At 35.6% G+C, this 27,371-nt stretch overlaps 1 protein-coding gene across 8 annotated transcripts in view; it reads left to right on the top strand.

The window, feature by feature from the left end:
* The window catches only part of LOC106101365 (protein daughterless), a 69,331-nt gene that overhangs the window by 28,932 nt on the left and 13,028 nt on the right, over positions 1-27,371 (top strand). For 2 of the 8 annotated variants that reach the window (XM_013280559.1, XM_013280556.1), the window contains exons 1-2: positions 12,873-13,138; positions 23,891-24,448. The exons of 2 other annotated variants lie outside the window; for them this stretch is intronic. In XM_013280559.1, the coding sequence (XP_013136013.1) occupies positions 24,029-24,448 (420 nt within the window). In that variant the 5' untranslated portion in view covers positions 12,873-13,138; positions 23,891-24,028. Of the gene's footprint in view, positions 1-12,871; positions 13,139-23,890; positions 24,449-27,371 lie in introns of those variants that run through there. 4 more of the 8 variants (XM_013280560.1, XM_013280557.1, XM_013280558.1 and 1 more) reach the window with 4 other exon arrangements.

Here is a 27,371-nt window from a genome sequence, read left to right as displayed (position 1 = left end):
ATGCGCTCTTAAGTATACCAGGAAATTATTGTATAAGGAATATGCAAGAGATATCGAATTTAAAGGATTTTTTAATTGGGTCAAATAAGTCATTTTTTTAATGATTTCATTAAATTTTGTTTGCCTTCTTCATTACGAATGCGCTTTATACTTATGAGAAAGCAGTAAATGTTATTTTTAGATGGCATTATTTTGTATGAATGTTGAATTCCTGATTGTAAATAATCTCTTAATGCAACACTAGCGCCACAACTGGATAAACTAAACAGATACTTGTGAAAAAAAAGGTTCTTTATGCTATCATTTTTAAGTTTTTTCTGATATGGGTAACCTTAATTTGTATTACTAAGTCTGACTTCCGAATAACTTGGAATATTATTTGATAATTACACTATCTTAAGATATTTCAATCATCAAATAGATAGTAAAGATACCTGAATAGCAGCTGCATTTCTTTAGTGACTCATTCTGCATAAAATCGATGTATAAAGCAAACATATCAAAGGTCATACATTTTTATAAATATATATCATTTGCTTATTACCTTTATAATACATAAACTAATGTATAGATACTTCTTCTAATTTTTACCTAATGTATATAGGATGCCCCAAAAACCTTGCCCCTTTAGTTCTATGCGTGCTGGGAGTATATGATCGGGCATGAAGTTTCTCCCGTATATTCAACAACCACGCTCGAAATAATCCCAAAAACGCAACTTCAACTCTCTATCTAGATACGACAAATATTTTTATTGTTAAATAATATCTGGTACTTAGCTTAAGGTTGTTAAATACTTGATTAGCGCGAGATTTGATGCGTGGTCGCGCAGAGTGACAGACGAAGTGCAAGAGAGAGAGAATGTCTAATAGGGATTTCGTGTGACGCTGAAGCTAGTGATGTCCGTAATCGATTATTAGGGATCGAGTACGAAGGTGAAAGAGGTGCCAATACGTAATTTAAAATAATGTTGAGGCATTTATGATGCACTGTAAATAATAAAACCTTATATTTATTTATGAGTCTAGACCAAAACTGGATCGTATAGGTCACACGGGTGCCGCGTGCTCTACCGGCCAGCCTCTAGCGCTTTGATCTCTGTCACCTTTGTCCGACGTAAGTCATGTGTCACCTTTGATCACTACGCGGTTATTAATTGTTATTTTTTTATGTCGGGAAATGTGTAGCCTACGCTGTCGGCTGTAACCCGACACCGCACCGCGACGCGCATACAAATGTCCCAATTATAACAAAACTCGCATAATTATTGATGGATTGACACCTAGTCCGTACTATCGGTTCTCGAAAACTATTTCGTGATTGTAAATTCTTTCTGTGATTTTCTAATACGTACGATTTTGATGTCGGTTGAGAATGGAAAAAAATTGCTAATAATCACAAAGTAAAGTGAGATGGTTATTTTATTCAATGAAGAATTACTACGTTATTGAGGTATTTTTGAATACAATTTGATGTAACGTTGGTAATCTGTTTTCTTTCTCAATTGTACTTTTTCCGGTTAACTCGATCAGAACTCGCATAGAACTCGCAGTTAACATTAGTAGGTGTGTCAGGTATATGCAAATGCGTTGACCAGGTGTTCAGTGCGGCTGACCCCCGCCGGGCCCCGCGGACCGGTCCCCCATGGCTCACGCTAAATGGCGAGATGACACCGTACATCTCGAAAGTTTCGCCCCAACTGGTTTCCTTATGAACAATAAACATTTCATGTTTGCAAACATTATATTAGGATCATAGATTTAACGTTAATCCTATTTAGATAAAAAAACACAAACCAAACAAGAAACCCCTTTAGCAATCAACTATATCACACCCTATTTAAGAAAACTGCTTTCAAATTGATATTTCCTTCCAACAAACAGGATCTTTCTGTTAAGATATGATTTTTAAAGACGTCAGTTTGCAGAAAAATGTGTTAATGTACTAAGTAATAATAATTGTAGGATATTCCTACCATTTCAAGGTCAAAATATAACATAAATGTAATGTCAGATCAGGTGTCCACATGTTTACAATCAGTAACACGCATCTGGTGGCGCCACAAGTGCAGTCACCAGGTGGTGACTAGTTCAGGGGTCACTGAACACTTGCGGTTAATCAGCTGATGCTGAACCAACTATTTATATCGTATCTTACAATTTGTAATGTTGACGTATAGCACTAAGTGTTCGGAATAACAAATTCTGTTTAACAAAGACTATGTTAACTGTGTTGCCACTGTTTGCCTTGAAGATGTATTTACAGATTCACCGGGCTTGAGGTGGACGAGCGCATGACGCTTAGCCTAAACCTCGTTTATGAGTAACTAAGCTCGAGGGCTCCCTCAGGAGTGTCGGCACGAGCCGTTAGTTCCTTATTATTACCGGATTGGAAGGCCACCGAGCGTTAGATCGCTTCGGTGAGTGACTAGGTACAAGGGCCCCCGAGAGGGGGACCTCGGCTTGGGCTGTCACTCAATATGCGTTTAGCAATCCGATTCAAGGGTGCCTTTGACTGGTGTATTAGTCATTTACTGTAACTGATATAATAACAGTTAAATGTCGCTTAAATCGGAAACCATTAGACATTAGCATATCTTCGTAACTTCTTTCTATACACTTTATGATGTTTTTACCGCTTCAGTAATCTTAATCACCTAAGAGTTACTTCCTTATGTGATGTGTGAATAATGTATGTGCACATACAAAGTGTATGTTGGTGCGGGGCGGGCATCGAACGCGGGCCCCGGCAGGTGCGCTCCGGCCAGTTTTGCTCAGGTATAAATGCGCTCGCGAGTATATTATCTATATTAAACTACTAGCTGTTCCCATGCGGCTTTATCCGCATGAAATTATGACATTTTATTTTATTGTTTACAATTGTCAAATTCTCAGTTACAAATGTTAAAATACAAATTACCATACGATGGTAATCTTGCTTCTGATGTTGGCAGCTTAAACTGTAAGGTCTCTTTACCACATCACGGTTTTTACCAATTCGTTTACCCCCTAAGTTAATAACGTGAAAATATATAGCCTAAAGCGTGACGGAAGTGTAGGGCTTTTTATTTTAAAAAGAATTATTAAAAAATATGCTGTGATTGCTGACATCTTAGGCAACAAAAAAGTGTGTGTTTACGCTTTATTATAATAGTATAGATGTAGTACTATTTATAAGGTTTTAGTTTAACATTGGAGATAACTCAGTATGTTTTAACTTTTTTAAAGCATTAACTTTAAACTTAACTTTAAATAAATGATATTTCATTCCAATCACAGTACTTTTTACTTATCCTACGTTAATACGATACGAATTAATCTAATGTTTTATCAAAGAAATTTATAGATAAAGTAATCTTACAGGAAGTTATAATATCTATGTTTTTCTAAGATATTGATTCATCGAAACGGCAACTCAAATACTTTCTAATCATATTTACTAATGTTATAAATGCGAAAGTTATTATAGATGGATGGATGGATGTTAGAGTTTGTAGCGGATTTCGTAGAACGGATTTCGATGAAAGTTATATATGTAGACGACAGTCTGAAAGAACACATATGCTACTCACTTTTTTTTATTCTACAGAGATGAAGTCGCGGGCTAAAGCTAGTTTCTTTATGTTCTGTATGTATCCAATTAGTTTTAGAGTTTTAGTACTTTATCCAGAATTTTCCTTTGATTGTGGTTCATGAGGTTAATTTAGCATACTATGAGCAAAGTCGTGGACCACACGGTCCCATTGCTCGGCCTCCCCAATCCCAGAACGGCAGGATTACTGTCAACTATAACCACACTGCATGCACTATATTGAAATTCACGCACAATAACGTATTAAAATGTAAAATTAAAAACCTACTGCTATATTAAAATCGATCTTAAAACGTGGCGGTTAGAATTAAAATTTGAATATGACAGCTTATGTACGGGTACCGCCACCCTTTTATAATACGTCCGCTAAGTAAGGAAAGTCGTAAGCGCATATAATAAACTTAAGTTCAAATTAAACCAAAGGGTTCCTTATGTTTTTTAGTTTCGAATTTGCCAAATTTGTGTGCGAATGTTTTCCATGTTTAAATTTGATTTAACAGAATTTATGTAACAAGATATGCGTGCAAAAATGTGTCAATATAGTCTACCTAGGGTTTACATTTAGTTCTCAATTAAGCAGTTTACTAGTGATATTACATCCTACATCTGTAAAAGGGTCTCCCTTAGTGATAATACAGCGATAAGAAATATGTACATTTACTTATGAAATGTTACTTGGTTACATAAAGTTAATTAAAACCCTTTGTTACGAATGAATACGGAACGCTAAAACTTTCAATAGTCATTTTTATCCCATCAAAAAGACAAGTTGAACGACCGTGGTATAAAAAAAAGGCTAAAACGTTGGGGCTGGGGGAGCGGCAATTGAATGGCGATCTCTTTTCACGCGAGCCGCTGCTATAGTGAGGAGGCTCCCCCCTCTCGCTGTACACTCTCCACGTATTGTGCGCATGGAAGTATAAAGATGCGCGGGCGCACGGCAACGCATATACAGTTATTTATTACATTTTATAGTAAACTAAATATAAAACTCAGATAAGTAAAGTATGCGGAAACCGATTCCCGAAGCACGATTGTCAGGCTTATTTTAGGTATGTTTTATTTAAGTTCAATTGATCTTATTGTACATAATTTACTTCTATTATTATCGAATCACGTTTCGGCGCACTTTAGTCGTATTTATAAAACTGAATTCTCAAGTTACATGTAATTAAAAAGTAGGAACCTTTCAATATCTCCGGACAAAAGTTCTTCGGGCGAATCTACCCCCGGGCCTCTACGAGCCGAAGTCTTCCGGAGATAGCCGAGCGCGAACATCTGTCGCGGCGCGTGCGCCGGCCCCGTAACGATATTATTACCTACGGACCTGCCTTACAACCAATATTTGTAGGGTGACCATGATAGACACAGTTGTAGGAAACATCAAGATATTGTAATCTTACAGTATCTTTGTATTTTCAAGCGAATAAATTCACTAGCTTAGTTATCTTTTCATATTACTTCATAAGCAAAAAAGAAAATTACGTTTGGTTACTGTTGCATATCGAAAGTTAACATTATTGTGTCATGTTTAAAGGAAAATTCCTAAAGTCATTCGAGTCCTCATCATTATCATGATGGTCACCCTAAATGTATGCTTGGATTTGTGCAGGTGTGTTCGGCTCCTTCGGGGTGAGAGGGTAGATAGGACGTCTTGTTTGTCCGCGTGTCGATGACCGAGCACCTAGGTCTGGGCACTCCGGTCACCAGTTTTTCCTTGATCAACAATAAAAAAAACAGTAGTCTATTCATGTCTTTATTACGTTTTTACAATATAACTTAACACCATTACTTCTCGTCTTAACTAGTAGGGTAAACTATTTTTATTTTTATATTAGAGGTTTTAGCTTTTGTTAGGTACTGATATCAAAAATTTAAAAATTGTATGTTATTTGCTTATGTTGGTAACGTTAAACGTCGTTGGATAAAACTGAAACAAAAACACGTATGTGATGAAGCTCTCTTCGCAAATAAAGCGATTTTAATCGATATTAAAAGAATTTCATGCGATTAATTTGAGATTATGACGTATATGTGTACTATGTTATAGTTTGCGCAGGTGGTCATTCCGCGAGGCGATGCGTTAAGTGCCCCCTGTTCGATGCCCCACTGTAGTGCCTTTGTAAATATTGAAGTTATTTCTGAGTTTTCACTACACAGGTGGAGGTGTCAGTTGGTAGCAGAGCACGGATGCTTTAAGTAGGTGCCGACTGATCGACAGTCATTTAAGTTATTAGCTTATTAGGAAGATTAAAAGTTAATCGAACTGAGAACTGCTTTTTTGCAATTTACCGTAGCATCCTTTTTGGCTAAACGTTTACTATTCCTCCAATGTAATTTGTTTGAAGTTAATATTATTATTGTTGAGGAAAAAATTTTCCCTATATATCCTTTACTAACAAATAGCTTTTGCTCGAGACTTCGTCTAGAATTAAAAAAAATGTAAAAATGCAGCCTATATTACTCACTGCTAACGTAGGTTTTTAATAGTGCAAGAATTTTTCCAAGAAATCGATCCAGTAGTTTTTGATTTCTTCAAAACATACAAAAATACAAATCTTTCCTCTTTATAATATTAGTATAGATTGTAAAAGAAGGTTTGCGCTATATATGGTAAAGCATACACCCGCTGTACTCGATAAAAATTGTCAAATTGAACCTAATGTTTCGCTTAGCTTTTGAGAATAGGAGTCAAATTACATTACAGACTGGTATATGTCAAAGTAATTCCTAAGAAATATTGTTTTACATTTTCCCTTGCAACTGTTTACGGTCACTAACAATCGATGCAAATAAGCCCCTGGGCGCAGTTTCCAACGTAACATAGAAATTACAGGGCACGGCCGTATTCTAACTACACAGCGAGCGACGTGGCCCGCTTCAAAACTATATTATTCCATTTGATTAATATTTCTAACTATGTATTAAAACAAATTTAATAAGGTACAGAATTAACAGTTTTCAAAGCAAATTGATCTAAAAATTATGGCTAAATTTTCATTTATGCTAGGTTTCATAGTTTTTGAACTAACTAACGAATAGTTAATAGTAGTTGGGAAACCGGATATTAATCTGTTCAAAGAGATGTGTAATCTTGTTACTAGAGAGAAATCTATACTTCTATACTAATATTATAAAGAGAATTGTATTTTTGTATGTATTGAAATAACTCAAAAACTACTGGGCTGATTTCAAAAATTCTTTCACCATCAAAAAGCTACGTTACCAGTGAGTAACTTGGCTATGTCTTTTATTATCTTTTGAGGCGAAGTCGTAAGCAAAAGCTATATTGCATAAATATGTTCAGGTACAAATTCATATTTTCTACCTATCCCTTGAATTAATAAGAAATCTAATTCAATATCTCATTGAATATAAATAGCAAAATCATATCTTTTCAGGAAGTAGAGCAGACAAACAAATCAATTGGCCCAAATAAGTTAGTGCAAGTTTAATGTAGCTATAGACCGCGGTAATGGACAATCAATTACTTAGTACGGATTAGGAACTACCAACTTGTAATTATTTTGTGAATTGTTAAACAATAGGAAAGGCATAACGAAACTATCGCACAACTGTTTGATCTCGCTTTGATTTCTATGAACTTATATGTGCACACTATTCGAATAGTTGTGCAACTAAACAGTTGAATTGGCTGCGAAACAATCGACAATCGCAGAACTGGTGTCCGATTGTCTAGTCAAAGGTACACCCGCTCTAACATCTTAGTTGAAATGCTACAAAGGTACAACAGCTGTTGTATAACAATTATTGCTAGTAAAAATTTAAACTAATTATAATATACCATTTGTCTAAACATAGCGCATGTCTAGTGCATTAGTTGACACATAAAGTCTTCATATCTCTTGCCAATTAACATCACGCCGTTGTCTTTACTGGTACAGCAGCAATGCCAAACATTACATGTTAGATTGTCAAATTACCACCTGTGGTACTTGTCAAATAATATTAATTATTGGCAATTAATTAAAATTCTTCGTTGGCAATGTTTAATTATATATTTCTTGAACCGTACGACACTAAAAGTAAAACGTAAGTCTTTGTTAAGGGCTGAACCCAACATCTCGAGAGTGCTTGGTGTAAATTAACTTACTTCTTCATCATCACCAGCTCACTATACGTCCCCACCGAGGGGCTCGGAGCCTACTCTAATACGGGGTGACTAGGCCATAGTCAACCACGCTGGCCAAGTGCGGGTTGGTCGACTTCACTCATATCTTTGAATTTCTTCTCCGTTATGTGCAGGTTGCATCACTATGTTTTCCTTCACCGTAAGAACGTCGGGTTAATTATGTACATATGAAAATTTGAAAAATAGAAAATCACATGGGTACATGGCGGGATTCGAACCCAAGACCTGTAGATTACAAGTCAAGTGTTCAAACCACTGCGCCACCGGACACCGCCACCGCCTCAGTTCATCTACTTCTTACTTATTTAATATTATAAATGCAAAAGTTTAGATGGATGGATGTTTGTTAGAGTTTGTAGCCTAAACGGCTGAACAATCTTGATGATATTTGGCATAGTAGAGGATAGTCTAGAGGAACATATAAGCTATTGTTCTTTTTAAAATCCACGCTGACGGAATTTGAATATATTTGTATCGCATTTACTTTAATACACTCGTACTGTACAGCTTTAGTGAATGCTAAAGTTCCTCTCAAGTTGAGAAATTACACAAAAAGTTTGTTCTACTAAAAGATTAAGATAAAAGTTTGTAACTTGTAGCATTAACAATTTGAATGTTAAATTTTTGAACATGCACCCGCACGGTAGGGTCGTGATGGTGCATATAAGTGATTTTTTTTATTATCTTCGCGTAATTTTTAATACATTAAGTCGGTAATAAAGAAGGGCAATAAATCGCGAAAGTGCGCACCCCTGTTCGCGACGTGTATGGGGTCTTGGACGGGGGTGAGTTATCCCCATCGGGTTTCGGACTGCGGGAAGGGGAGCGACTTATTTACCTTGACAGTGAAGCGGACGAACGCTTTGTGAAGGGATGATAATTGTCATGTCCACGCTATTGTCCACTGCGATCGTTTAAATGAGGTCCAATGTTGCGTTGTTTGTAAACTGGTCTGCGATATTTATAAGTGCATAATATGCTTGTTATAGCTTACTGAAAGAGATTTTAATAAAATGTATTTATAAACGTGAATGTTTACTAAAATGACAAAACAATAGTTGTCCGTATATTGTTTTCTGAAATAAATTTATTTTGTAGTTAAATTAACTACACTAATGTTAAGTACAGCATGTCAATTTGAATTTTAGTGTTTTAATTTTTATCACTATTTCGTAGCCGTATCGCAGTTTTATATACCACAGTCATCCCTGAGGGCGATCCCCCCTCCGCGTGATGAATCCCCACTTGCACTGAACTACACAACAAACCTACTGCCCTACAATGCTACTTGATTTTGATAACTTTGACATAGATCAAAGTTAGCTAAATATCAAACAATTTTTTTTACGTTGAGTATGATTTCTGTGAGTTGAGTTCTATTATTTTTTTTCTTTTTATTTAGACTTGTGTAGCTAATGAATTAAATTTAAAGTTAATTTGTTTTTTTTATTTTCATAATAATGTAACATTTTTATTGTAATTATTCGTAATTTCTATAATCCTATTAAGTATTTTCCCATTGATATATGGTGAAGATAAAAATGAACAAATTTCTCGATCCATGAAAACGTTATGCTCCGGCGCCATATTTACAGGACATCGGATGAAAAGCGCAATCGCTCCCTACCACTTGTCTCTTTCACATCTCAAGTCCAGAACTCGATCCCTTGTCTTTCCTTCTCGCTCGCGCGATAGTGGGGGAGAAGTGTGGCAACGTCGCGCGCACTACTGATAAGTTTTGTGTTCTGTGATATTACAAAATGCGCGCCACTTTGCCTTTATTTGTTCCTTATTCTCTATTTAGTAGTTTGTTCAAATTTCTATTGACTATTTTGAGATATATTCAATCTGTAGTTTCTAACAATTGTGAATGTAGAAACGCGCGTTATTGTTTAATTTCGTACTTAATTGCGTAAGAGTCATTTTTTCTTGACATCCTTGATAACAAAATGCATTTTTTTTTCAGTTCAATTTCGGATTGAAAATGTTTTTACTTGTGTAGTCGCCTTATCGTATAAAAATCGATGTTTATCTGAAGATTTCCACTTGTGTCAATAAATGACGTATAATACAATTAGGTGTTTTTAATGAGTCATTGAAATTTAAAACGATTTGAACGATTTTTTTTAAAATAGGTTAAATATCACAATGTTGAAATACAATATACTCATAAGACTGTTGGGATTATCTGGATAAAGGAACAGTAAATAAGTTTCCGAAGGGAAATCTTAAAACTTAAGTTGAAGTAGGGGCGGTAATAATAGTCAACAAACTTGATAAACTACGTCAATTTTTACAGTACTACTTTATTTATTTGATATTTGTAATTACCTCTAGTTGTCCCTGAATATCACCAGCAACGTATCCTTTATCCCAGAGAGGGTCCCAGGATATCTTTATCCCAGAGAGGGTCCCAGTATGTGCTCTTTCATAAATCTCTGCCGAATATTTGAATTATCGCTCTTCTTAAGCATATCCACACACAATTCATACTTTCTTCGGTCTTCCTCTGCAGCCATAGTTGTATCTGTCTATTACATGTAATTACAAATTCTCACCACGTGTGGTCACCCCGAATTTGATATCGGTAATAATTGCGCGCGCTGAATATTGTTATTGGTTAGTCAGTTCGACCTTACAATTCAAGGTTAGATAATTTGAAAAATATCAAAGGAATTCATTTACAATGTTGCTAATCTTATTTAATAAAAAAATAATGTCTTTATTAAAGAGATCTAAGGATTTTTAGTTACAAAAAAATAGCGAACTTTAAAGGTGCTTCCCTAAAGCCTTTTACATCTAATAGTTTTACATTCGATTTATTTCGATATCTGTATACTGTTTGTTATATCTCTTGTTTGCTAAATTTATATTTCTACGTTAATTTTTTCTGCGTTTGGAATTATTTGTAGGATTTCTGACATTGTGTTCTATTTCGCATTTCACGTAGCAATAATTGATTATAAGTTATGCTTAGTAGAATATAAGTATTTATTAACTTGCTAATGGTATACTTAGTACTTAGTACTTAGTACTTTGTAGCATTGTGTAGCTCACCGATGTTGTTTTAATATTTCCCTATTGTTCTAAAGCTAAATATTTTCCTTTCTTATCTTAGTTTCTAATCGTATCGTAACTGATTGAAAGAAAGATTATAATGTTAGTAATATTGGTCAATCGTCCTAGATATTAAGAGAATTAAAGATGGCTCAACTGACGTTATATATTTTGGTAACGTCACCGAGTAATTGAATCCATCGGGGGTTCAACTTTTAGAGAATTAGTTAGTTAACTAGATATTTCTAGTTTTAAAATACGTTGCCTAAAAGTAATAATTGAATAGCTTTATTAATTACAAGCACTTTATGTACTTCTATCTGTTTCTCTTCACATCCTCCGCGAGAAATTAAAAAGTAATAGAAAAGCCCATGTTACTCTGAGATAAATTACCTTTCTAACGGTGAAAGAATTTTTAAAATCGGCCCAGTAGATTTTACGTTAATCGAATACATAAAAAAATCCAAAAACACAATTTCCTCTTTATATAATACCATTAGTTTAGATTAACTCAAATATTGTACAGTGTGATGTTTGTGGTGTTTTTTTTTTTTTAATAAATTGATATTGTGTTATGTATGTTATAGTAATTTTAAATTTCTTACTGCCTACGTCTAAATCGGGCCGAATTATTGATGTTGGATATTTGGTATACTCCATTTCAAATTATGACCATACGAAATGACATGTTTTAATGTATTTTTAATTTGATATCGATATATTAGTAAAGGAAAGTTTATGTAATGATAACGTATGTTGAGACACGATGACAGGCCTATGCGTTGTCACTTGGTCTCTATCTACAACATTGTATCGCACCACCTTTTAGATAAGATTCCTGTTGTTAAGTCAACTTAATTAGATGATTATTTCTATCGTTAATGATAAATTATTGCAAATATCACCGACATAGTGAAATAAAATCACCAATCTGCTTGAAAATTGAAAAATTCTACAACGAATTTTCACAGTAATAATTCGAGTTTTGTTGAATTTATATGAAATTAGCTTTCGCCCGCGTGGAATAAAAAAAAACAAAAGGGAGTACCCTATGTGTTCTTCCAGACAATCGTCTACATCTATACCAAATTTTATCGATATCCCTTCAGCCGTTTAGGCTACAAACTCTAACAAACATTCATCCATCGAAACTTTCGCATTTATAATATTAAGTATGATGATATTACATTTGTGTTAATAAATGAACTGAATCATTTGAAAATTGTGATTGTTTATCACAACTAATTTATCTAAAGTTATAACCTTATTCTAGTTTCATTAAAACGCCCACTGCATTGTTTTGTTATGATTTAAATGTTGCCTAAGTTTGTGACAAAAATGCGATGTTATTTTTTATTTTACAATAAAATTAGGTATATTATTTTATACGTATATATTATTACATAATAAGATTTTATTTTAACCTGACTACATCAAGTATATAGATACGTCAAGAAAGTTTTAACCTAATTCATTTTATATTTCTTTAGGGAAACTCCGCCGGAGTAGATCATTAATAACGGAGAGCTTTATGCCGACCATTAATTAGCGTTTAGGATGAGACCACCTAACCGTTCGAGCTCGTTCAGCTGAAAATTAAAACGAAAAAAAAAAGTTGTGTACAGAAACTTTAACCTCATTATTGTAACGTTCGTGTACGCGCAACGCTCGACGCGCAACGAGAATTGGCAACGTCGCTTACGTTGGTAATGTTGCCAGTCATTATAGAGCTTTCATAAGCAACGTTTTAGGGTAATTAGTTCTAAACAAGATTTTTATAATTACTATTAATTAAAAAGTTCTGTAGAACATTTTTTACGTCTATTAATAACAATGGAAATTTGAATGTTACTTTTAGAATTGACTGTTATAATCTAGAAAAACAATTTTATGTTTATTATTTTCACGTTATTAATTAAAATAATCGTAAAACAATTTTTATCAGTTTCTGTATACTATTGTCGTTCTATGAATACACTAAGATTCTATTACATTATTTGTGTTGTAGGGAGTTTGTGTTGAGAATGGTAACCCCATGCGTTGAGTGAACGGCGGTCGGCCATGGCGCGGCGCGCCAGTCGCTCGCCGCCCGTTGAGCGCATGCACAGTACTATCGGAGGCGGGAGAAAATATCGCGAAGTTAGTGTCTGATGTAAGAGAAGTGCAGTGTTTAGTATCAGGATAGTGTTGATACAACTGAGGCATTGTCTCGCTGTGTTTACGTTTCGTTCAACGATTGTTCCGCGAACGTTGCGATTAACTCAGATCGGCACAACGAAGTACCGATCTTTGTTTTGAATAAAAAGTTTTCCTATGCGGTTCTATGAATCGCTAGATGTAAGTACACTGGCTTACCATAGCATTAGTATTATTTGAATGGATTTCTATACAAGATTCTATTACAAACTATATTTAATTTAAATGTAATTTTGAATGGAAGGAGAACAACAATAGATTTAATACCTATTATTGTATTTAAAAGTAACTTGAACAAGTTTTGACTTTGAGTTGGAAAACTTTTCAAAAGTCGAAGTGTAAGCTATAACTTACTTTTACGAAAGTTTCATAAGAATTTTCCTTGCCGTTTTCCAAGAAACCGGGCGATAATAATTTCTTTGTATCATTGTAGGCGATAGTTAAGTTTTTCTTGTGTCATTTAGAAGTATACTTTAAACAAGAAATTATTTAAATTCATCTTATTGTAACAGCTAAATGTAAAGTACAATTAAATGAATAAATTAGCGAGAAGAAATGCTTAATTGGGCTTATTAAGATAGAGAACTTCAGCCAAACATATTAAACAAAAGCTAGTCGTAGAATTGAACGCGGAACTTTTTAAATAGACACTAACCACTGAGCCGTGTAGTGGTTGAATAGTATCTAGAAATATTAAAATGTGTATAAAGATATGTGTACTGCGTACGTAATGTTTGACAGAATTGCCTTTGTCTAGTTAACTGGACAATCACGATAAAGACGTCAACTGACGGCCGACTGTTGAAACGACATTTAGTTATGTAATAACGTCTTGAATTATAATATTTTTCTTAAACTCCAAATTTCATTATCATTTTGACGTATGCCAGATTATAAGCGGCAATTATCACAATTATCACGACTAGTTTTCACCCACAACACCGTCCGCGTTGAATTAAGAAAAACGAAAGTGAGCAACCTATGTGATCTTCCAGGCTATCCTCTACATCTAGGCTATCCATCCATCTAAACCTTCTGGCTGTCTTTTTAAACATCTTATACGTGTTTATATTAATGTAAACAAATCCGTGAGCCGGCATAGTTAACTGTAATCAGTTGCGGAAAATTTGCATGCCCTTGTAGTAACCATATGTGTAGGTTTTTAATCGTAAACAATGTTCTTTTCCATATGACAGGAAAGAAATTAATCATTCCCTTTTAAAATACACATTTTCGTTATTTTATCATACTTTCACACTAATATTATAAATGCGAAAGTTTAGATGGATGGATGTTTGTTAGAGTTTGTAGCCTAAACGGCTGAACGGATTTCGGCGAAATTTGGTATAGATGTAGACGATATTCTGGAAGAACATATAGGCTTCTTGCTTTTGTTTTTTTTTTTAATTTCACGCGGACTGAGTCGCAAGCGAAAGCTAGTGTTGAAATAATTTTCTCCTGCTCCGTCTATCGATCGAAAAATAAAAGCAAATTAAAAAAGGAGCATTTTTCCTTAAAGTACTCAAAGTGACATTAACCCCCCCCACTGCCACGCCCCCGCCTCTCCCCCGTCAAACTTTGTCCGTGAAAAGTTGCGTACTTTGAGATGGTTTAATTGCCTTCTTACGGTCGCTGGCAGTCAAATGATGCTCGTTTAAGATGTTTGATTGTGCAAGGGGAAGATAAATCCATTAATTATTACATTTGAACCCTTTTATTTTATTCTCACAATTAACACTTACAAATACTGAGACCACAATTTGGAAGACCATTTTAGTGGAATTTGGAGTTTAAATGTAACTCATCTGTCAGTGTCAGTTTTGAACTATCTGAGCCTCTATCAGCCAGTGGGACAGACTCTAAATCACGTGAATTACTACAAGAATCATCCTATGAAGTAGATTATTGGTTGGAGTAACCCATGACCATAGGGTCTACCACTTAATAACTGTGAACTTTATCCAAATTCAAATAAATTTAGGGATTAAAAAAAAGGTTTTGTATTTCGCGAAAACTAAGCTTAGACTTTTGAAAATCAAATAGGTTTTTAATCGATCTCATTACTAGTTAATGCTACTTTATATGAGTAGGTAGGGCAATTACCGTAACTTATATGAGAGAAGGGAATTTTGCAATAGTAACAGTTGTAAGGCATCGCGTATTGCAGAAGTCCACGTACGTAATCAATGAGTGGGCGCGTCCTACAGCCCAGCGGTGGCCCAGCGTTAACCCACGTCAGTTACACCGTTTCTTTGTTGAATACTTTATATATGTTGCGAATTAAATCGATCTTAAGCAATTAATGATGTAGCAAGCAATCTAACCTTCGATTTGCATGTGTCTTTTATGTCTTGTTTTATTAAAGTTGTGGTGATGTGGGATCGGAAGGAATACCGTAGATTAGGTCTACGGACTGCTTACTGAACGTAAGTCTTCCTTTAAAGTCAGGGTACAGTCGGTATTCAATTGGACAGCAAATAATACCTTTCTATAATATTATCTGTCTCACAAAATACTGTTGATAAAACTAACGTCTTAAATATGTATAATAAATATCGAATGTATGTTTGAATTGAAATTTAAAAGCATTAGACGTTCATATAAACATTATAACCAAACTTGGATTGAATATTAAATGACATTTTGTTCTTGATAACGTGACTTGAATATAGTACTAGTAACGATGGTACTTCCTCAGCATTGTAAGACACGAATCGACAGCGCGATGACTTAATTAAAACCTTTTTAGTATTATTTAAATAAGTTTGAATCTGATATTTTAACTGTTTGTATGAACTTCTTGCATCTTCTTGGGAATCCGCAACTTTATATCCCACCATTGTAGACTTGCACTAAGTCATAACTTGACGTTTTTGTCCTGAAATGTTTCATCAATCGACATAGAAACTATTAAAAACTAGATTTCGCCCGCGAATTCGCGTGGAATTAAAAAAAAACAAAAGTGAGTAGCCTATGTGTTCTTCCAGACTATCCTCTATATCTATAACAAATTTAATCAAAATCCGTTTAACCGTTTAGGCTACACACTCTAACAAACATCCATCCATCCGTCTATCCATCAATCCATCTAAACTGTCGCATTTATATTAGTAACAGTGGTAGTGCCCGCTTTAACATCTTAGCACGAATGGGCCGGCACGCCCGGTGTAATACCACGACCACACAGAAGACAGGCGTGAAATGGAAGCAATTCCGTGTTTCGTCTGATGAGTGTGGTGCCGGAGGCCTAATTTAAGTCCCTTTCTCTTTACCACCCTTTTCTTTTAAGGAGAGGTTGGGAAGAGGAAGTGGATTTGACGGTGGAGGAGATGCATAGGAAGGGGAAATATTCTCTTTATGTCTTCTCCTCCGTCGTATAAGGGTAGGCAACGCATCTGCAATTGTGGATGTCTATGGGCAGCGGTCCCTTCGCCATTTTGGTGGTTTCTGGTGGCCGCTTGCTCGTTTGCCACTTTATATTATAAAAAAAAAAAGTAAGATTATGTTTTTTGATTATTGATACAAAGTCTTAGTCCGAATTTGAACCTTTGACCTAATTGGCTATACTTTGTGCTGTTACTTATACGACATTAAGTAGTAAATAAATATTCCATTCGCGTGTCCGTCGACGACGCTGCGTCTACAGCCGATAGACAAACAATATGGGATACTTTAAACCCAACTTCAATGTATGATTGTTTAATCAAAGTTTAAATTATTCTTTCAAGGAGGAACGAGTTACCAGTTTTTAGGATAATTATCTTACTATTGTAAATACAAAAGTTTGGGGATGGATGTTTGTTAGAGTTTGTAGTATACTGCTGAACGAATCTCAATGAAATTTAGCATAGATGCAGAGGATAGTCTGGAAAAACACACAGGTTATTTTTGTTTATTTCACGCGGACGGAGTCGCAAACGAAAGCTAGTTTAATGATCATTAAAAAACATGGCTAAAGTTTTGCAGTGTCTATAGAAGTATCGAAAGTAATATTAATATTTGACTTTTAACTGCCATCTGTTCTCTGTTATAATAATAATCAGAGAATTTGTAAATATACCTATAAAATCTAAATGTATGCCAGTAATTTTTTAATTTAAAATTGAGACTTAGTTTGATGTTATTGACCCATCGTAAGTTATCACTCCATCTTATTATAAAGAAGAAAGGTTTGTATTTTTGTATGTATTGAAATAACTCAAAAACTACTTGGCCGTATTTCAAAAATTCTTACACCATTAAACAGCAACGTTATGACTGAGTAACACAGACTATGTTTCTTCATTGTTTTTTTTAATTCCAATCAGAAGTCGCGAGCAACAGCTAGTTTTATCTAAATCCGCCGTCAAATTGATCACCGCATTCAAATACCGAATGTCACATGATCGATTAACCCGTCCTAACACCTTCCGGTTTCCCATCGGATGTACAATAAGATGCACTGCTTTATGCTTTTAGTAGGGCAAAGCTCTCAGAGGTGTCGGGTTCGACCGGTAACCCGACCCACGAGCCTCGATACACTTCCGCTCACTTAGCATCCGGCCTTTCAACTTGGTAGCTTAATGCATAAGTAATTTGCGACACGATTACACTAAGATAATTTTGTTTGTGATTGCACGTGATTGAAAAAAAAAGTTAACTTTTATTTTCTATGCTATTATAATAAAGCGTAAACAAACACTACTTTGTGCCGTAAGATGTCAGCAATCACAGCATATTTTTGAATTATACTTCCTTCAATAAAAAGTCCTACACTTTGACACGCTTTAGGCTATATATATTCACGCTATAAAACTTAGAGGGTAAATTATTTGGAAAAAACCTTCTAGTGGAAAAGGGACCATAAACTACAAGCTGCCAACATCAAGGAAGCAAGGTTGTCATTTGAATTTTGATATTTGACAAATATAAGCAATAAAGTTATTATAATTTCAAGCAGATTAAGCCGCACGGGAACAGCTAGTTAAGATATTAAATTGATAGCAATATCAGCTTATGGTCAATACTAAGTATTAAGTTGTTTTCTTTAGAGGTTTGATTTAAATATTTGATGAAAATTAAAACACAACTATTACATCTCTTCTTGTCATCTTTAATGCTTAAATTATATACGTTCTCATTTGTTTTAAATCAAATTGATTTATTTATATTGTAAACAATAATTCCGGTTTGTTTTATGTATATTTAAATGATGCAGGAAGTCATGATTTATTGAACAAGTCGTTTATTCTTAAAAAGTTCGAGTTTTTTGACTTTTGTAATTAATCACGACTGCATAAATAATAATCCTTGGATTTATATCCACACATCTAATTTATATAACGATTGTTTTAAATGAAGTTAGGTTTAGTATTGTAAGCTAGTTTCACATAGAGGTACAACAAAGAGGCAGTGCTGATACACTGCAGTACTACCACTATTAAAACGGTACTGATCTGTATGTTAAAATGACTGCACTTTACTATTTCCCCTCACTATTCCGCCCTCGTGTGAAAATAGAATACTCTTGGTATAATCGTACGACAATGCAGATACACTGCAGTACTACCATTAAACGCAACGTTCAAACGCTACTGATCCGTCTATGTTAAATAATATCACTGCACTGTACAATTCTCCCTCACTATTCCGCCCTCGTGTGAAACTAGAATACTTGTGTATAATCGTACGAGACAGCGGGCCGCCGACGTGACGTCATGCCGGACCTGCGAGCCATCGCCATCTCTATTTACCTCTAATTACATTATACTTATGATAAATCGATTAAGTTAACTACCACTGGTGATAATAAGAAGTGTTTAGATATTAGACGAAGTACCTGTACAGATATATTTTTATCTTTATTATAAAAAAGGAAGCTATAGTTTTAACTAGTCGATGCTCTTGAAAAAAACGTGAAAAAGCAGCCTGTGTTAGTGGTTACGTAGCCTTTTAATGGTGCAAGAACTATTGAAATCGGTCCAGTAGTTTTTGAGTTATTTCAATACATACAAACATCCAAATCTTTCCTCTTTATAATATAAGTATAGTCTACTATTTCGGCAGTTATTTCGTCTGTTAATAAGATTTAAAAGCAATTAATTTGTTCATTTGTTTAGATTATCCACGTTCATCTATCGCTTACAGTCAGAGGTCTTATAAAAGTGGTCAGTGTGCACGGGCAGCATTCCTGCATCAGTAATACGGAATCTGCAACTCCGAGGAATGCAGAGAGCTACCTAGAATAGGGAAATAACATCCTTTGTAGAATCAACTCACCTACATACCGATTGATGCATCTATATCTATCTAACCTATATAAGGTTTATTGCGTAATCTATACTATTATAATAAAGCGTAAACACACACTACATTGTGGCCCAGAATGTCAGCAATCACAGCATATTTTTGAATAATACTCTCTTTAATAAAAAGCCCTATACTTACGACACGCTTTAGGCTATATATTTTTACGCTATTAAACTTAGTTGGTAAATAAATTGGATAAAAATCCTAATGTGAGAAAGAGACCATAAGTTACTCCCAACATCAAAGAATCAAGATTGCCATGGATTGTCATCATGTGATGTCATTTTGACGTTTGCAATTGATAAATTGACAAATGTAAACGATAAAATGAAGTTTTTATAAATACCTGCGGATGACGCCGCATGGGAACAGCTAGTTTTAATCAATAAAAATTAATGACTTGAAGCAAAATTAGCTGTCGCACACGAATCCCCACGGAGTAAATAGTTGAGCAGCTTATGTGTTCTTTTAGAGTGTGCCAAATCGGATGAATCGGTACTTACTGAACTAGCGACCTATCCTTCGACCACATCTTCACTTTGGTCTAGGTGGGATCGTGGTCAAGCGCTGGTCACATCATAAAAAAAACTGTCGAGATCTGTTCAACAGTCTAGGAGATACCTTCTATCAAACATCCATCCATGAAACTTTTAAAATGTTAGTAATATGTAAGGTTTAAAATTAAAACTTGATTTTAATGATACAATTACTTTTAGATTAATCAATGATACCCATATATGAAGACATTGTGTACAACGACTACTGTTTGTTCCAGTTGACGGAGAATGGTCTGTTACTGTCTTGTATTAGAACATTACAGTGTTGATATGCATGACGCATGAAATTATTTTGTAATTCTATTCATGTCGTTATATACACTTAGTATCAAAGAACGAACGTATATCGCAACAAATATTGTTTTCTAAATCAACCCGGTACAAATTTAGGATAAACAAAGCTATGTCTTTCTATGATCTCTAGAAATAAAAATATTTCAGTCTTTACGGCAAATTAGCTGAAAATTCTTATCAATGTTCTTTAAGATTATTTACGTTACAAATACAATGTTTATCAAAGCTTGTGTTTGGGATAAGGCTTTCTCCGAATGTCGGATAGTGGCCGTGGTCTCGTCAACGCCACCTGCCGACAGCTGCGCCAGACCGGTCCTATCCCGGCGCGACGCGGGCTTCGTCTGACCCCGATTTTTTGGACCTCAACACAGTAATGAATTTATTTGTATCGTGGATGGCGTCTTTTGCAGTCTTGACATATTTTAGAGGATACAAATAGTTGGAACTTTGTCTCTAAGCTAAAATGTGGTAAAATTGCGTTGCAATTTTAAATTTTTTATCCGGTTATGTCTACGTACGATTATCTCCATTCCGTGTGTAGTGAAGTGTGAAGGAAATCCTATTACTGCAACAGGCGTAGCGTAGGGTGGCGGAGATTGTGGCGTGCGGCATAGTGCGGCAACCTTGAACCCCAGCCCCCAACCCCGCCACCTGGTCGCAACTCCAACGCCTCGCCTCGCGGTAAACAAACAACCCTACTACTTGCACTTTTGTATAGGTATACAACATTAGATCAAAATATTGTTCAATTCGGTTTTGTTTACGTTACTTAAACTTACTTTTCTTTCTTTTTTAAATTAATATCAGTAAGTAAACAATACACTCAAGTAAACTACAATGCCCTCTCAATACGATGCAAAGAGCAATGTCGTGCTAACAATGCGACGCGCCCACATGTTGGAGCGTATCAGTGAGCGAGATTGCGCACGGTACGCGGCGGACCACCGGCGCTGACACCCGACACCGCTATACCGTGCTCAGCTGATTCTCACGCAAGCGTTGTGCTGCGGACACAGAAGCGCTGTGCTGTGGACACAGAAGCGCTACGCTGTGCTGCGTGTAGAGAAACATTAGTTCTTCTTGTCGATCATGTAACGCTTCCACTTCTCAGAATGAAGTATTCGATTGTTGACTATATATAATACAATAAAGGGTGCACAAGTTGCAAGATTCCTTATAATTTGTGGATTAAATAATATTCATTTTAAATTGTCTGTTTCAAAATAATTGCGACACAATGTCCAGGAATCAGTATCACCAAATTTAAGGCACAGACCACCCATGTTTTATTAAAAAAATGTATTGTTTTGACATTCACGCGAGTAATATAATACTTGATCAGAGTGAACTTTATAGGAGCAATAACTGCATTCTTGATGACGTTTTTTTGTATGCAAATAAGATGCGCAGGTGAAAGAAGCCGGTTAATGACCTCTAAGTCTGGGATGTAACTGAATCCTGTCGGCACACTGACTCCGTTAGGTTGAGGGAGGCCATACGAGCTAAGGCTCTGTAGGGCCATACGAGCTAAAAATTGTGTCTAATCAATACTGCGCGAAGTTTAAGGGAAGCCCCAATGGGAATTTATTTTTTGTTATTGTTTGCGAAATTCGACAGGTGGTAGTGTTTTTTTAGGTTTAGTTTATTAATTTTTAGTTTTTGTTGTATTATTTAGATTTACAATTATTACCTAAGGATTGGTGGATGTGTTTTTTGTCAATAACTCTTATTAAATTAGGTAGGCTATAAACGTAGGTCTTTAAGTACATTAAAGGCATGTTTATCATTTCCATCCCTTTTAAATAAAATAAGATAAATGCACTATCTTTTGCAATAGTTAGAACGGGAGCACACCTTTGACTAAACTATCGCACAACTGTTGTGCGATTGTCTGATGGTTTTGCAGTGAATTCAACTGTTTAGTTGCACAACTAAATATCGAGCGTGCGCACCTCCATATAAGCTCATACGAATCAAAGCGAGACAAAATAGTTTTGCGATATTCTAGTCAAACATTACATCAAAATAAAGTACTAATAGATTGTTTGACAATAGCGGAATATTAGTAAATTATAAAAAGGCAGGTGGATCCGGGTTTGATTTTGTTTTGAACGTCGACCACCTGTCACCTGTCGTAGGTGTGCAGCGCGCGTGGCGACAGCTTCAAGTTGAGCTTAACAATAATTTGTAGTTAATATCGAGGTCATGGTCTACCATTATTATATAGAACGCGTTTCTTGACTCTTAATACGACGAAGTTTTTTGTAAAAAAAATATTTGTTACCAACATACTAAAATCAAAATTAAACGTAATTTTCTTAAGACTAGTTAAGTAGTTTTTTTTATTAGTTGTTAACACTGGACACTATTGAACTAAGGGTTAAGTTATGTTTTCACTGTTCTCGCTCGTGTCATATGGACTCTCATTTGGAAGGTTTCTCACTTCCAGTACATTTACATATACTATAATTAATCATTCTCTTATCTAGTTATACATGTTGCTTATTTCAGTTGTGACAATAATACTATGAGCACGTGGGCAATGTAACCCTACGCTAATAAATGTTACTATGCGGATGTTTGTAGTAAAATCTTTAGAAGCCAAGTCGACTTTTAAGTGACATTTATTTAAATAAATGTAGGCGTTATCGGTTATCTGGCGTAAAGATATCTTTTAAAGCTCTGATTGCGATATTTCCAAATTTACTTACAATATTATTTTTATGGATGCACTTTTTATTTATGTATCTTTCTTTAGCATTGTAATAGTGGTTTAACAGCTGAATACTGAAACGAAGCTTAAATACTCTCTCTCTCTCTCTCTTTGTAAGCGCTGCTTACAATCTGACAGCGTCAAAATAGCAATGGAATTTGGAGTTTGTGTGGCCTTATTATTTAAGACGCTGTTATATATTTATGTTTCACTATTCTGCTGTAAGAGAAATAGTTAATTTGTGCCCTTATTAGAGTTAACAAGCAGTTATGCAGTTTAATTCTCTTACCGCAACTATTAATCTATGTAGAGTAATAATTTGTAATAATTTTACTGTTGACGGCTACACGGCGATATCTTGCAATCGGACTATATCAGCCGAGTATTGCCATGTTTGAACACTTTCCGTATTTCATGTTATTAATAGCAACTTTCTTACCTGCGCAGTACACGCGGTATGCGATTTGGAGTATTATTTGTACACAATAGATACTTTAAAGGTGTTTGCAAGATGCATCTCTGTCCGTTGTATTGTTCAAAAGAAAAAGATGATTTACGCCTTGTCTCTTTCTTGAGATTAACGCAGTTTGCACTTTTTCGCACTATTGTGTTTTTTTTTAGTATTTTAATTAAAAATTTTTGAGAGATAGGTAATTGAAAACACGTATAGAAAACGACAACGCGTTTAGATTCCAGTGTCTTCTCTAAACTGATGAAACTTCATATTGGATTAGTGGAAGAATTTTGATTAAATCGTGCTTAAAAATTGTTGTGACATTTCTACCTAGACGAAACTATGAAACTTTCTTGATTTTATAACTAGATACGTCAATACAGATTATAGAAAACTGTTACTTTTAAATTATTCACCTTAACATTTAATGTTTTACAAAATTTACCTGCTCTCTTTGTGCCAGCGCTGGATTCCCAGGCCGGTACAGTCGCATCCCAGGCCCCGCGGCCGCCGCACGCAAGGTGTTCCCGCTCCGACACCATTTTTTGCTGCCGGTCTCTTTGATTGATCCCAATTGTTTATGTTAGCGGTTAGGTGGCGCATCTGTTGCGGAACGTAAACACAGTGCATATCCCTTAGTTAGCAAATCACCAGTGTAGCGACTGCGTCATGGATGCCAGTGATAGTGATGTGCAAATATAAGTGCAAGTTCAAATGCGAACGTCATGGCGATGCGACATGACGCGATGGAGCCAAGCTTCCTGCCGGCGGATCCGCCTCCGCCGCCGCTCGCCGACCTCGGCTACCAGCCGCGCTCAGATCTCGCCACAGAATACTTCAATACCTTCAGCCAGATATGCGACACATACCGGCCCGAGTCGGAGGCCAACCTCCGCCAGACCTCCGATTCATTACGACTCACCACGCAAATCCTCGACGGTGGACACGGCGAGTTCATCAGCACGGACTTTCTAAATGATAGAGCGAAACAGGCGCGGAATGAGTTCGCGGAGTTGTGTGGTGCAAAGGAGACGTTCCAGTTCGGACAGCCGGATGCGTCCGCGCTGCTACGACAGCGAGCACGCCGACGGTACCACGAGGAGGCGGGCCATGCGCCGCCGCCCGCCACCAGCCACGAGAGCGGGGTGAGTCTCCACAAAGCAACAACAGACCTCTAATTATCTTCTGAACATGTCGTTTTAATAGTATACTGTCTAGTGTCGACATATCTGTAAACCTATTTCGCGAAGTTAGCAGCAAAATGAATATAAATCGTCGTGTTAGAGTTTTGTATAAGCGATGCAAACGTGCATAAATAAATAGTACCGTCCGTCCGTTGCCGAGACATACATCACGTAACTATACAGTGCTCTACGGGCAATGTTTACATCGATAAATTATTGCACTCTAGCAAGTAAAAAACTATGAAAACATTGAGATGAGCGAAGCTTTATTTCTGTACTCTATCTATGAGACAATTTCAAATAGGCCCATCTGTCCGGCGATCGAATGTAGTTATATATTTTATCCGGGCATTTGCCAACAGATTTCACTTATTATTGTATTTTTTAAAACTAGTAAAACTAATGATTTCCTTTGAAAAAAATGAGATTATACACAGATGTTAATAATCTGCGGTGTATTTTGTTATTATGTTGGTATTACAAGAGGAAATGCGGTACATTTCGCCCACTTTCCCGCCTATGAGCTAATTGTTTTACGATCGCTACAAGTTTACGGGCAGTAATTCACGTGGGGCAGTCGGGAATGACGGTCGGCCGATGCGCTCGCGTATTTGATTTATGCTACTTTCACACGAAGACTAATAAACCAGAGCAGTGGATACTACAGTATTGATATTGTTTATACACAAGTCAAGATAGGTACTATTTTGACTGTTAATATGCTCTGAAGTTCTTTTCGCCCTCGTGTGAAAGCACCGCTCTTTCGTGCTCTCTGGGTGCAATTAGTAGAAGTAATTCTGTCCGGCGTGGGCGTGGGCGAGCCGCGGTGGGCGCAGGGCTATACGTATTTATAGCAACGGTTACGTTCCTGGACATTGTTTAGGGCAAATGATGACAATCTGTGCTAATACCGTATTAGATGCACTAACGTAAGCACTGATATAAATAACACTTCCGTGTTATGTAACTATACAAATTATATTATAAACGTTTTTAGATAATGTATTATGTTTTGTTCTGTTATATTGGTATGAAATTAGGAACTGTAATTTTAATAGTAAATTTTAATGTTTCTAAAGATTTTCAGGATGAAGCGTGTAATCTAAAATTGTTTATTAATCCACGATATTTAAAATGAATCTATAAAATCCTATGAAAATATAACATTCTCTACTCTCAGTAGTTTTGAAATCTAACAATCTCCCTCTTCAAGCGTGTTCTTAAAATAGATATAATGAATGTAATTTGTTATTACCGCGCGAGATGGCGCTGTGAGCCTTTCACACGCCGCCGGATGTGACGCGACAAAAACCCACCGGAAACCGATCCTACGAACCCACAAATCTATGATCTAGTAGGGTAACAGGTAAGTTTGTTACCTTAAATTGTAGGATGTAATTTTTGCTTAGTGAAGCTTCAGTTTAGTTTAGGTCTGACTTTAGACTGAAAATTTCTGACAATAAATCGTGGCTCCTGAAAATCTGTATCGAGTTTTGTAATTTAAATCGATTATTAAAAGTAAATGTATAAGGAATTGATAACTTTTTTAATGCTGGTAAGAAGAATGTCATGACATCAATATGACAAATATTTATAAAAAATATTGGAAAAGCTGTCGCCTACTCGTCGATTTAAAATCAGGTCGGAAACGACGGTGCCTAATGGATTTGTAACTTGATAGTCTGGTAATTGACGCCTGAGGGCATCGGGTTCGATTGTTATTGACACACTGGTGTAAGATTTCTGGTACAACTAGGGTGACTGAAGAGGATAACAATAGTACTGTTGTATTTTCTAATAACTTTCTCTAATGATGATGTTAGGGATAACCGTGAATTTCCACTGTTGTGATACTTGTATTGTCATATATCTGTCTCTTTTCTCTAAAGAAAATGACAAGGATTGTATACAAGTGCCTCGAATGTCAATGTACGTCTCTGTTGTCTGATAGAGTTTGTCAGTGATAAATTCAAGTAGTATAAACCCTCCTATATCGCGGTTGTTTTCGCGGTGTAAGAAACCCCTGTATAACACGTTTTTCAAAAGGGCACAGACATAAATCGCATTATAGAGGTGGCTTCTTTTAAAGGTAGGGAATATTCGTCTTTTAGGGGAATTCGCGTTGTAGTGTGTATATTGTACTTTTCTTCAATATTCTTAATACGCGCTTAAGTCGCGTGAAATTAAAAAAATATTATAAAAATATGACCTATTTTACTCAGCTTACATACATATAAGTATAAGTATGTAACATAGCTTTTTAATGGTGAAAGAATTTTCGAAATCGGCCTGTTAGTTATTAATTTATTTCAAATATTATACAAATCTTTCCTTTTAATATAGATATAGATTGTTAAAGTAATTTATTAACGAGAGTCCCAGCTCACGTATTGCATTTTGGTCTACCCATACGTGTTCAATCAGCTCAAAGCTCGTCAACTCTACCTGTGCGATAAGCTGCGCTGCTTTGTTATTATATTTCCTACACATTTATAAAACATACCTCCTATTATTATAATAAAACGTTATAATAGATAACATTATCGCATTATATTGTTTATAGTGAAACAGTTTCAAGGATTCTAATGTATTTTGTTCATTTGGTTATCAAATTAGTTTTTGAAAACATTCTCGTAAAGATTGCGTCTGGTTGTGCGCATTTTAACTGGACAAACTTTTAAGTATGTAGGAAAAGAAACTTTAGAATGAGATTCAAAGTGATTTCAAATGTTTCCAGTTTCAATTCTTTCTATACTAATGTTATTAATGGAAAATAATATTTTAATAAAAATAACCAATGACCATGCGAACGCGATCACTGAGTAATATAGAGTATTTTATTTATTACGCGTTAGTAAAGTCGCGAGCAAAAGCTAGTCTATCA

This window comes from Papilio polytes, unplaced genomic scaffold (assembly GCF_000836215.1).
Source record: "Papilio polytes unplaced genomic scaffold, Ppol_1.0 DF823991.1, whole genome shotgun sequence".
In the NCBI taxonomy this organism is placed as follows: domain Eukaryota; kingdom Metazoa; phylum Arthropoda; class Insecta; order Lepidoptera; family Papilionidae; genus Papilio; species Papilio polytes.
Note: the sequence above shows the minus strand (reverse complement) of the source record. Positions and strands in the feature narration are given on the sequence as shown.